At 40.5% G+C, this 13627-nt stretch overlaps 1 protein-coding gene across 13 annotated transcripts in view; it reads right to left on the reverse strand.

The window, feature by feature from the left end:
- The window catches only part of LOC125450809 (microtubule-associated serine/threonine-protein kinase 4-like), a 457413-nt gene that overhangs the window by 52294 nt on the left and 391492 nt on the right, over positions 1 to 13627 (reverse strand). For all 13 annotated transcript variants that reach the window (XM_059644830.1, XM_048527021.2, XM_059644829.1 and 10 more), the window contains 5 exons: positions 11861 to 11946; positions 10912 to 11120; positions 10650 to 10788; positions 7164 to 7296; positions 3758 to 3923 (listed from right to left, as the gene is read on the reverse strand). In XM_059644830.1, the coding sequence (XP_059500813.1) occupies positions 3758 to 3923; positions 7164 to 7296; positions 10650 to 10788; positions 10912 to 11120; positions 11861 to 11946 (733 nt within the window). The remainder of the gene's footprint in view (positions 1 to 3757; positions 3924 to 7163; positions 7297 to 10649; positions 10789 to 10911; positions 11121 to 11860; positions 11947 to 13627) is intronic.

Consider the following 13627-nt stretch of genomic DNA (forward strand, 5'->3'; position numbering starts at 1 on the left):
AGCTTTTCCGGCAACTTTGTTTCTGTTCCTGATTTACGGCATCCACAGTTTTTTTTGGTTTTTAATTTGTCAGCTCAAACCTGGTTGCTGTCCAGGTCTTGGTGCATAACAACATGGGCTGCCTCGGTTTGTGAAGTATCATGAATAGTGCCAAACATTGTGCAATCATCAGCAAATATTCCTACTTCTGAGTTTGTGTGTGAAGGAAGGTTATTGATGAAGCAGCTGAATGTCGTTAGGCCTCAGGCACTACATTTACAAACTCTTGGAGTGCTGTGGAAGTAATCTTCCCTCTGCACCAGGTCAGCTAGGTTCAATTCCTCCTGTTCCTGAGGTGTAGCACAGCACATCTGAACAGGTTGATTGAAAATGTTTTCAAGGGGAAATAGACTTCTAGAAGTTCCCAGAGTATAGTGCTCGTGTCCCTACATAGTGGCCAAGTTGGCCTAGGTTCAAATCCTATCTGCCCTGAAAAGGTTGATTTGAAAAGACCTATTCTGAGGAGCTCCTGCAGAGATGCCCTGGAGCCGAGATGGCAGTCCTCCAACAACCACTAACATCTTCTTTGTGCCAGGTCTAACTCCAACCAGAATATAATTACACCCCTAAATAACCCTGACTTCAGTTTTGCTAAGGTTCATTGATGTCATACTTTGTCAAATGCTGCCTTGAAGTCAAGGGCCATCACTTGTGCCTCACCTCTTGACATCAACAGGCACATTTGTGGTAGGTACATTGTTGAGGATGAGGTCAAGTAGATGGTGCTCTCTGTCGGTTCCTCATCACTTGTTGCAGACTCAGTCTCAGAGATACATCTTTTAGCACTCAGTTAGCTCTGTCAGCCATCATGCCACCAAGCCACTCTTAGTTCTGGACAATGAAGATCTTCACCTGGAGTATTCTCTGATTCCTTAACACCCTCAGTGCTTCCTCCAAATTATGTTCTACATGGAGGAGTACAGATTCAGAGAGGATGGGGCAGTCAGCAGTGATCAGCAAAATGTTTCCTTGTCCATGTCTGACTTGAAACTTTCAGAGGTCAAGGGCAACTCCTTTCTAACTGTATATCATACTGCTACAAGTACTGGTAGCACAGGACATACCCAGGGATAATGTCTGGAACACTGTCCTGTTAGGTATGATCCCCTGAATCTGACCACTTAGAGTCATGGTCAGAGTCGTACAGCACAGAAACAGACCCTTTGGCCCAACTTGTCCATGCCAACTGATATTTAGACTATCGTTTGACTAGTGTGGGAGATAGGTCTCCCAATTTTGGCATTAACCTCCGTGTGTTGCAAAGAGAAGCTTTTCAGTGTCAGTGGAACTGTTGGCAGTTCTCGTTTCAGGTGTCTTGGTTCATATGGTTTCATTCCTTTCTGAAGGCTCTATAAAGTTTTATACTGAAGCACAAATGGGCTTAAAAGTCCTAGTTCATGATTCTCTTAAGGTTAACACAGGTTCATTTGGCAGTTAGGAAGGCAAACGTAATGTTAGCATTCATTTCAAGGGGGCTAGAATACAACAGCAGAGATGTACTACTGAGGCTGTATCAGGCCCCAGTCAGATTGGATTTGGAATACAGTGAGCATTTTTGGGCCCTGTACCTAAGATAGGATGTATTGGCTTTGGGGATGATCCAGAGAGAGTTCACAAAAATGATCCCAGGGATGAGAGCTCATTATATAAAGAGTGGATGAGGTCTCTGGGCCTGTACTCAATGGAGTTTGGAATGATATAGGGGATCGCATTGAAACTTACAGAATATTGAGTGTGGGGACATGGAGAAGATCTTTCCACCACTAGGACAGACTAGGACCAGGGACACAGCCTCAGAGCGAAGAGGTGACTCTTTCGAACTGAGATGTGGTTGATCTGTGGAACTCTTTGCAGAAGGCTGTGGAAACCAATTCAGTGCGTGCATTCAAGATAGAGATAGATAGATTATTGAATAGTAATGGGATTGAGACTAACGGTGGGAAAATAGGGTAGAGAAACATATCAGCCACGATCAAATGTCAGAACAGACCCAATGAGCCCGACGGTCTAATTCTGCTCCTATAGTTTACAGTCTATTGGTTTGATACAACTGTTTTGGTGGGCCATTTCAGAGTGTGGCCAGATCCAGTTAAGGACGGCAGCTTTCTTTTTCTTAAAGGATATCAGTGAATCTGATGAGTTTTTACAATAATCAACAGTGACACAGAGCTGCAATGTGACCATCTGCCCTGGTGAGATTTGGACCTATGTCTTGAAAACATCAGCCTAGGGCTCTGGATTGCTAGTCTAGTGACATTACCACAACACCACTTCCTCCCTGAGGAAGGATACTGATCATTCACTTTCATGATCACATTAACAAATTTGCCCAACCATTGCACAAAATGGCAATGTTGAAAGGAAGCCAGATGCTGTTTCACAAAGACTGAAGGTGCTATTATTATTTATTTGGAACTTTGCACCTCAAGCTGTTGACATGATGCTGAACAATACTGAGCCCTGCACAATGAATCATTTAAACAAATATTAACACTAATTACCAAATAGTTGGCAGATGCACCCAATTACAGTGCCATCATAAATGATACTGAGCAAAGGCATAGTTATATTTTATAAATACAAATGAACCATGAATCAGAGGTTATAATTTAATTGGATTGCAGTAACAAAAAAAATAAGATTAGTAATCACTAAATTTATTATTGCAGGCGTAATTTGCAATTCTATTAACAACTGCTCAAAGCCATGGGACACCACAGAATGCTGAAATAAATTTATTCTGGGTTCGTTTAGCCAGCAGGCTGCTCCATAAATGTAATTACATCATGTGGAAATGATACATGAATATGTAAATTAGCAATTGCGCTCCAACAGCCATTCACAATGCTCTTAATTAATCACTCAATTCCCACAGCCTCTTTCACTCTGGAGCACATGACAAAACAAGATGGAATGGAATTGACATGGGGTCTCTCTGGACAGCTGTAGTATTACAGCAACTGCAATTGTCTGGCCCAGAACCAGACGCCTGTGAATTCAGAATCCCTAAACAAAAGCAATATTCTCAGATAACACAAAAGCAGCGTAGAGTTAGATATGTGAAATAAAGACAGAAAATGCTCAGCAGGTGTGGCAGCATCTGTGGAAGGGGAATCAGAATTTCATTTCAGGTGAGTCACCCCTTGTCATTTTATCTTTTTGCTAAGTACATCAAAATGTTCTTATATTTTCTCTCAGATACTCTAATATCTACAGTTTGCAGATGAAATTATTTTAACAAGCTCATTTCCTCAAAAGTGATATTTTAGATAAGTGTTGCATCATGAAATTGATTTGGAAATAATGAAGCTGGAAGAGGTCAAATTGCCCCCAGAAACCTAAGTAACATTTGCCAAAAATAATTCTTTCCAAGTACCTGGAACGTCAAGCAAGCAACGTTTCAGGAACAAATCTAAATGTGACAGCAGTTTCCAGTTGAGCCAGCTGGGTGTACAGATGCTCTATCACAGTACCTGTCAGACAGCCTCTGCAGAGTACATCACATTTTTCAGCAAGGATGAAAGAAACCATTTCTTAAAACAAAACAAAAATTGCAAACTGAAATAAGCCTGAGTCCAGAAATCAACTGTTCAGCTAAAGGCTCTGAAGTTGATATTGATAATAGCATATGTCAGGGTTAAAAAAAATCCAATGTTAGTTTTTCCTCCCTTCTTGGCAAGGTTTCATTCAGATAACTCAGTTATTTCTTGATGCTTACCACTAATCACCTGTCCAAACAGCTCCTCGGGCGTGTCTCCAAAGAAAGGGACACATCCAACCACAAATTCGTAAAGAATTATCCCCATGGCCCACCAGTCCACTGGTTTGCCATATCCTTGTCGCAGAATTACTTCAGGAGCTATGTATTCTGGAGTTCCACAAACCTGCAATAGAATAATAATTAAACCACAACTGGTATACTGCGTCTGGTCACCACATCATATGAAGGATGTGATTGCACTACAGAGGTGCTAAGATGCTGCCGCCTAAGTTGCCCAGTTTTAATTATGAGGAAAGGTTGGGTAGGCACGGGTTAAATGGTTAAAGAAGTTAAGAGAGGATTTGATGGAGGTGGATAAGATTATAAGTGGCATAGACAGGGTGGAGAGGAAGACAACTTTTTCATTAGTAGAAGGAGCAATTAGCAGGGGATGGAGATTTAAGGCACAGAATGAGATAGAAGGCTAATTCAGGTGAATGTTTTTCACCCATAGGGTGGTGGGAGTCTAGCACTCGTTGTCTGAAAGGGTGGTCGAGTCAGAAATTTGTGTAATATGTAAGCAACAATCAGACATTCACTTGCATTGCAATAGCTTCTTGGGCTACAGACCTCGAACTGGAAAATGGGATTAAACTAGTCAGATCTTCATTGACTGATACGGACACGATCGGCTGAATGACCTTCTGTGCTGTAAATGTCTCTGGGTCTAACAATAAAAATGATCATGGATGGGGCAAGATGGTATTGGCAGAGATTGGGGCTTCTGTTAACAACTATTCACCCTTCCAGCCTGATCATTATCAACTCCTTTGCCTGTCCAACTGTTCTCTCTCAAGGCTCTATCCTATTGTTTATTCCCCAACCCCCACACCTCCCTATTTTCTGCGTATAGTGACATTTTCCTAGCCACCATCAGTTCTTTGTGTCACTGGACCTGAAATGCTAACTCTACTTTTCTTTACAGATGCTGCCAGAGCTGCTGAGCTTTTCCAGCAACTGTTGTTGTTGTTGGGGCTTCTTACGTTGTTTATATACACATTCGTAAGAGATTTTTAAAAAAACCCGAAAGAACTGCAGATGCTAGAAATCTGAAACAAAAACAGAAATTGCTGGAGAACCTCAGCAGGTCTGGCAGCATTGGAGGACAGAAATCAGAGTTAACGTTTCAAGTACAGTGACCTTTCCTCAGAATACAATGGAGGTGTACCCAAGAAAATGTTCACTTAACTTGGCAGTTTATGGATGGCATGCAATCTCCTGTGTGGTTTTACCACATGATACTTTTATTTTATTTGAAAGTAGATTCAATTTTTTGTTTGATATCTTTAGTGCGTATGATCAGCTGAGCCTGTCGGTACAGTCAAGGTGCTCAGTCCATTTGGACAGTGCTCGCTGGCCACTGGGTAGGAGTTTGCGTCTAGGTCACAGGAGGCATCATCCAATGATCCAATTAAACGGTTCCAACAGTACAGCGGGCAGTTCAGATTGTGTGGGGGTAAGGAATTAAATTTACAAGATGTTACGGAAATCTGCAGGCTTCACCTTTATTTGTGTCTCGGCTTCCTGGCAAAGCAGCCCATCGTCTGCATTTTTTTTAAAGAGAAAAACCAAGTTGTCAATTGGCAGGTCACAAAGATACAGTGGGATTTGCAGTGTCTGTATACCTATCCTGATTTTTAACTACCAACTTGCCCAATTTCCATTGGGCAAGCAGGGTTGAAATCAGACTTTGAATCATTAGCTACATTTTTCAGTTCATTTATATGTTATGATGAATACTTTTTTTAAGTTTGTTAACATTTTTGTCAAATTAAGCAATACAGCAATGTTCATTTTTCTTACAATTGTATGGAATAAAGTCTATTGTAATAGTGAAATAAAGGAAATAAATGTGCACAAACATATGCAATAGAGATAAATATTATCATATTTGTATATTCACAATCTGAATTTGTACAGTAAAACTACAGTCTTTCCTCTATTGCTTTATAATAGAATTTGCTCACTGCAGCAGTGACATTAAAATCAAAATATTTAAACCAACAACACTAAAAACAGCAATCATGGAAAAGGAATGGCAAGCTATATCCTGTCCTGTTAGAACCTAGACATATAAATATTATTTTATATGTATATTACAATGACTCACTAAATTGCGTATCTGCAAGACAGTAGAATGGAAGTATAACTACATCAGGGACTATATCATACTCATTATTAAATGAAATGCGCTGAATGGAAACGGGGCACAATTCTAGAATTAATAACTGTTATGGATTTTGGAATTACTTTGCATAGATTGCTATTTGTTCAGTGATGGGTCTCTGTTTACTTCTTGACTGTTGCTTGCCATTCGAGAGCAGGCCAATAAATAACAAATGGATACATGAGAATGAGTTGACACATTTGCTTAAATTAAATCTGAACGTTCCCAGAGAAAAAGGGGAAGAGAAAAGAAGAGGAATGTAGCAAGAATGTGGACCCCGTGTTTAATCCCCACATCCCAGTTCGGAGCAGTGAAATAAAATGCAGTTTTTTTCCTTAAAATTGACTCAGTCTTACTATTAGCTAAAGAGTCAGGATTCATGTGGCTGCAATTGATGTATTTAATTGCTTGAATTTTGCTCTCTTTAAGTTGTTTTTTTATATATTTCCTTTTGATCCCTCCTTCTGCTCAGTTGCCAATTTTTCCAATTCCACCATACTATGAACTCAAGTCTCTGTCAGTTACTGCAAGAGTGATTGAGGTTTGATTCTGGCTTCATCTTAGTTCGGTGTCACTTGCTCCAAGAGAGATTTTCTGTTTGAACACCTCAAGAACTTGAAAATTAGGAATCTCTCATCCACACCTTCAATACACAGGTAAATATTTTCAGAAGTGCAATAGTGAGCACAGGAACAAGATAATTAATGATACAAGCTCACTTATTTTGCAATTTTGACAACATTTTTACACCAGAATTAAACATTCCTGACAGAAATTATGGACTTTCTTTCATAAAGATGACCATCAGTAATCAGTGGCCAATAGTCGTCAGACACCAGTTATATAGAGAACACCTGTCAAAACGCATAGCATCGAACCATGAAAAGTCAAGTTCTAACATACAGATTTGAAAAATGAGTTGGGCAATGAATTGCAGCAAATTACTGTATGTGATATTTGTCTGATATCTCATTTGCTTTTAGCTTTCCACAGCGTTAGTATCTTGACTGTTTCTAAACTGTGGAGGTTTGTTCATGCGACAGGCTCAACAAGAAAAAAAACAAACTCATGTTTTCAGACAGGTGACATGTTGTAGCTTGCTTCAAGCTTTCAAATCCCGATGGTGCGGAGCAGCTGAGACAATAGAGACGCCGTTCAGCAAGACTGCTACCTTACACAGCCCCATGTGGCTCTCACCTGCTTGTCCAGGAATTCTCTGGCATCCTTCTCAATGTGCCCTTCATAAAGGTTAGTTGTCATGTTCATCAGTCCAACTTTGGACAATCCAAAATCTGTCAGCTTAATGTGCCCCAACGATGTTACGAGTAAACTTTCAAAGAAAATGAAAATGTATAATTCGGTTCCTCCAAAATACACTTTTGTACAATTTTAACTGAAAAATAACGACAAGGGAATTCTCAACAATTGCTAGGTCAAACCCAGAGGAAGGAAGCCACTGAAAATGATTATATTACCACGATAATTTTGTAAAACCCAGCACAGAATCTCACCAGACATTTTAGGTGGGGATGGGTTAGTGGGCAAAACTAACCTACAGGTTTATTTCAGTTCTAACAACAAAACTTCCATCTGGCTAAATATAGCATAATTACAACATGCTCTGATCCCCAATGATTTAAACTTTTATAAAGTGACAGTGTTCACTTACACCGATTAGCATTCAAGCATTTACGTTCACCCACAATCTTTGTCAGGATAAACTTATGTATTTATGCTCTCGCCCTCAGAGATTTTTGATCTTTGCATATGTTCTTCCAGATTCCTGAAATTTTGCTTCCATAAGAAATAGGAACAGGAATAGGCTGTTTTGCGCCTCGAACTTGCTCCTCCATTCAATAGGGTCATCGCTGAAAAGACATTTCTCACGTCCACTCTCCTGCTCTTTCCACCATAATCCTTCATTCTCCTACCAATCAAGCTTCTATCTCAGCTTTAAATATACACAAGGACTCTGCCTTCACAGCTCTCTATGGCAAGAAGACTCTCAAACCTCAAAGAAATTCCACCTCATCTCAGTCTTCAGTTGGCGCTCCTTTATTCTGAGGTTATGTCGTCTGGTCCTAGATTCTCCCAGGAGGGACAGCATCCTTTCAACTATTACCCGGTCAAGTCCTTTAAAAATTTTCTATGTTTCAATGAGATTACCTCTCATCCTTCGAAATTCTGGTGACTAGGGTATCGTCCTGTTTAGTCTTTGCCCATAAGACAATCCCTCAATACCAGGGATCATCTTAGAGAACCTTCTCTGAACTGCACTTGAGCATTTGTTGTGGGATTGCAAATAGAACACCAGGCTGAAAATGACTATTCAATACAATTGAGCGGGTGCACTCTCCAATAAATCTTGACAATTAGATCTTGCTCGACTAGATGTAAATGAGGATTGTTTTTATAAAAAGTGCTTGCTTTCGGAATCCTTTTTTCCATTCCAGTCATCATTTACAGATTGTCCATTTCTACTACATTACAGCAAAGCATACTGTCACGCATCAGAATGCGCAACTGTCACATAGATATGATACATCTTGGCACTACAGATTTATATTGCCATTTATACATCTGTTGCATCCATGTGAGATGGCAGTGGCTGCTCCATTAATCAGATGCTGTCTCTTGTGCTGAACTGAAAGCTCAGTGTAACACTGACCTATTGCTGCTCCTTTATTCTGTCATTCAGTTAGATCATGGTTGGTCTCTGTCAACCTCATCTACCTGCTTTGATTCTCTACCTGAGCCATCGTTGCTCCATCAGAATCCATCAATCTTCATTCAGAAATGTTCAATTGGCTGTCAGCCTCAAGAACTTGAGGGATGAGAATTCCAAACAACTTTGTAAAATTACCTATACATGTGGTATACTGTGTCCACTGTACCCGGTGTGGCTTCCTCTACATTGGGGAAACCAAGCGGAGGCTTGGGGACCACTTTGCAGAACACCTCCGCTCGGTTCGCAATAAACAACTGCACCTCCCAGTCGCGAACCATTTTAACTCCCTCTCCCATTCCTTAGACGACATGTTCATCATGGGCCTCCTGCAGTGCCACAATGATGCCACCCGAAGGTTGCAGGAACAGCAACTCATATTCCGCTTGGGAACCCTGCAGCCCAATGGTATCAATGTGGGCTTCACCAGCTTCAAAATCTCCCCTTCCCCCACCGCATCCCAAAACCAGCCCAGTTCGTCCCCTCCCCCCACTGCATCACACAACCAGCCCAGCCTGTCTCTGCCTCCCTAACCTGTTCTTCTTCTCACCCATCCCTTCCCCCCACCTCAAGCCGCACCTCCATTTCCTACCTATTAACCTCATCCCACCTCCTTGACCTGTCAGTCCTCCCTGGACTGACCTATCCTCTCCTTACCTCCCCACCTATCTTCTCCTCTATCCATCTTCAGTCTGCCTCCTCCTCTCTCCCTATTTATTTCAGAACCCTCTCCCCTTCCCATTCTCTGAAGAAGGGTCTAGGCCTGAAACGTCAGCTTTTATGTTCCTAAGATGCTGCTTGGCCTGCTGTGTTCATCCAGCTTCACATTTTGTTATCGGGAGGGGGGGGGGGGGGGGGGGGAGAGGTGCTGTTCAACACATTGACATACTCTCAGAAACTTTGCCAATTCTTCCTGAGGTTTTTTTTAAAAATGTCATCCTAGAATTGATAATAACAATGCCTAATTTTAGAAAATATTCTGTCCAATTTTTATTTTGGCATTTTTACAGCTTAATTTCAAAAAAGGCTTTCCAAATGCCCCAATTTCATTCAACACCAATAATGTGAAGTTAGGCTTTGTGGCCCCTGAACCCAATGCTCAACAATTGAACAATGTTGAAAGGAAATTCTCCATCCCTATAACATATGGCACTGACATCTATCCTGTCCCCCAACAGTTCTCATGTTCTGCTCCAGTCACTAAAATCCTACATGGACAAATTTTATTCAGCCCTGCTGTACCGGAATCAGCTTCACAGCCCTCTGTTGGTTTCCCTCCTTTGACTCTTCATTCAATAATTCTACATCCTTCTTGCCTTTGGAAGTCCCTGGCAAACTGAGAATTAGAAAAAACCTCCTGCTTAAAGCACTTCCTTGTATTAATAAAAAATCACATGTCCCACAATTGCACAACTGCAACAACTTCTAGTATGAAACATTTGGATAGAGCCACTGCCATCTGGAACACAATCAAGTCCGTATAGCACACATTACAGTCATCTCAAACCAATTTACTAACATATTAGTTTGCTTCAAATCAACAGGCCTTTACCCATTTAATCCCTTCCATGTTTTATTGGAATCCACCAGTAGATGTCAGTACCGCTGGTGACAATTAATGGTTTTCAATGAAGAGGGTCTAATACAATGTTTTCAAAAGGGAAAGTGGCATGCACTGAAGACCCATAACTTAAGATCTCTTAATGCCCTGGCACTCAGATTTCTTCATCAACCTTCAAAACATTCTTGTTAATAATCTTAAACATGCACTTCATAACTTATTTCATCTCATCGGAAGTTTTAGGTAAGATACAAAGTGCAACAACAAAGAGCAAACCATTTATTAAAGTAAAACTTTGCATGTGCAGTCAAATGCTGTACTAGAGATCTTGATCTGCAAACTTTTAACTAACTTAAAATAATTGATTCTGTAGGCAACATCGTTTACATTTACATACTTATCTGGTTTCAGATCTCGGTGTACAATTCCATAATTGTGCAGATATTCCAAAGCAAGAACTGTCTCTGCAAAATACATTCGAGCCATGTCTACTGGTAAGGGGCCCATATTTTTCAACAGCGTAGCACAATCTCCACCTATAAATTCACAAACAATTATTCTTCAGTTACCAAAGATTTAATTGGTGAGAACGCTACATTGAGCAAGAATAGGTCTTCCCAGAGACAAACAAAAACTTTAATTAAAAGTGAGTACATCACCTTCTACATATTCCATGACCATACACAAATGGCGCTTGGTTTCAAAGGAACAGTACATGCTAACAACAAATGGATTTTCTGCGAAAGTCAGGATATCTCTCTCTACAAATGCTTGTTGGATCTGATTTCTAAGGATTAAGTTCTGTTTGTTTATTTTCTTCATGGCAAATCTTTGTTTGGTTTCCTTGTGACGAACCAAATACACAGCTCTGAAGAAATAGAAGGAACAGTTAGTCCTCGAGTCTGTACATCACTGATAAGAATGTCAGGACAGTTAGATGATTCAACTGGGGATGAAGTACAATTATCAAGGGACAAATGAATACAGTTCATTATACTTAATTTTGAATCCTGAAGTATACAGATGCAATCAAAATCAACATACTGTCTGTTGATGTTTTGTCCCAAAATGATTCTGGGGGCTTGGGCCACAGACTTCCTCAGTTGGACAACTTTTATAGATGAAATAATACAGTGGCTGCCATTTGGGAGGATAGCTGAGCAGGTGACTGCTTGCCACCAGGATTTACACGCGAGCAATTGACCTGCTCGGCCACATGACCAATGCAGCTTTCCTGGCCAACAAGTCTTGTCAGTGGTCTCGAACCCAGAGCTTTTGGCCCAGAAATTGAGATCCCATTCACAGAGCCTCAAAAGGCCATAATGACAATACATTCAACTAACTGTGCTGCAGAAGGTAAACTTTTTTTTTCAAAAAAATTCCATGATTTTAAACTAAGCTCAGCAATATTTTAACCATTGAAAGTAATGCTGATGTGCTTCCTGAAGCTGCACAGTATCAACTCACAATAATCTCAGGGAATCATGAAATGAACACTCTCCTTTTCCAGGCTAATAATTCACTGTTGCAAACAGGGTACACAGATGATTGCTTTTTCCAGTGTGAAATTAAAAATGGAAGCTAGTTGACTTTAACCACGACACTCACCCATAGGCTCCATTGCTGATCAGCTTCATAGTCTCAAAGTCAATTTCACGTGGCTTTTGCCTCCCTTGAACTGAAGGACTAAAGGTCTGCAAAGGAAGAATGTATTTAATTTTAAACTTCTGAAAGAATTATGGTATCAGAAAATTCTTGAAACATTGCATTTATCTCTAATGCTGAAAAACTATTTCATGACATCTGACGGCTTTTCATCTGTTACGTTAACACAACATTATCTAACTTTAGCTAGGCTTTCCTTGAAAAATTAATTCAGTCAATATTTCAAAATAAGTCTGTTTTAAGTGACAATTTGTTATGTTCATCAAATAGAGGCAACATTGAACAAGTGTGTTTGAATTTCAATGCTTTTGTTCTAATGCTTAAATCATGGGACATCAGTGCTGTTGAAAAAGAGGGACTGAACTTGAGTCCACGTACAAGAACAATCAATCAGATGTTGGAAGCTGTAAGAAACTCAGGCCACTGGTTTCCCCTTTCTGGAGGTGAACAGAGGAGTAAATAATGGGGCAATAAAAACAGAAATTTTTGGAGAAACTCAGTAGGTCTGGCAGCAACTGTGAAGAGAAAGCAGAATTAATGTTTCCGACACACTGACTCTTTTTCATAACAATGGGCAAGTTGGCCCCATTGAGATACTCTACACCTGCTTACCACCTCATCACCTAAGTGCAGGGTGAATAGGTCCATTTGGGATTTCCTTGACTCACCAGAAATTAAGGCCCATTGGTGATCAATTAATAACCATTTAAGGACACAACTTGCCCCCTCCCTGATTACTGGCCTTTCTGGCAGATGAGAGAGGTGGCTAGGGACCCAGTTGAGAAACAAGGGCAACCTGCCTGTCAGGTTACGATGGTGACAACTAGAGGTATTTACGGAGGGGCACGGGACTAGCTACCGAAAGCCGAGATGTCTCCTGCTTCCAAAAACTCCCTTTCCAACATCTCACAGCAGCAGGCTTCACCCAGTGGTCTTCAGGACTCAGAAGCTGCCTGCGAAGCTACAGATGTCTCAGGATGCTACTGTCAAGGTCTGTGATAAGACAAGATACTCAATCTGGTTTGCCTGTCATCTCTCAATGAACTGTCTGGTGCATGATTTGCTGAGTTATATCGACAGCGGTATCAGTCACGACTTCACAGATGCACCCCCACAGTTGAATGAAAGTGGGACATTCATTCCTTTAGTCTTTGGTGCGATTATATATGTCTATGTTGTTGTCCTGGTGGACAAGCCTAATCTGCTATTCAAGTGCAACAGAGCTGAACTGTTTGCTTTCCAAATTCAATATTCCCTTATACCCTGATAGCATTTGATTCCATTTCCTAACAAGAATTTCTCTACCTTCATCTTAAAATGTTGAAAAACACTCCCTCCAATGCCTTCTAAAGAAGGGAGCTCCAAAGTCTCTCAGCTCTCGAAGAAAAATATTCCCCTTAACTCTGCATCATAGGGCAGCACTCAGTTTTAAAACAGTGACCCCTAGTTTCGGACTTACCCAAAGAAGGAACATCGTTTCCTCATTCATCTTGTCAAGGCAACTTAGGATTTTAGAAATTTCAATCAAATCATTGTTCATTCTTCCAAATTCCAGTGGGAACAAGGCCAGACTGTACCTTTACATCATAACACAACCTAACATTCCAGATATTAATCTGAATCAGAATGATCTCAGATTGATATAAAATCTTCTTTGAACTACCTCTAATGTACTTACATCCTTTGTTAAACACAGGAGACAAAATCTGC

This window comes from Stegostoma tigrinum, chromosome 3 (assembly GCF_030684315.1).
Source record: "Stegostoma tigrinum isolate sSteTig4 chromosome 3, sSteTig4.hap1, whole genome shotgun sequence".
Lineage (NCBI taxonomy): Eukaryota > Metazoa > Chordata > Chondrichthyes > Orectolobiformes > Stegostomatidae > Stegostoma > Stegostoma tigrinum.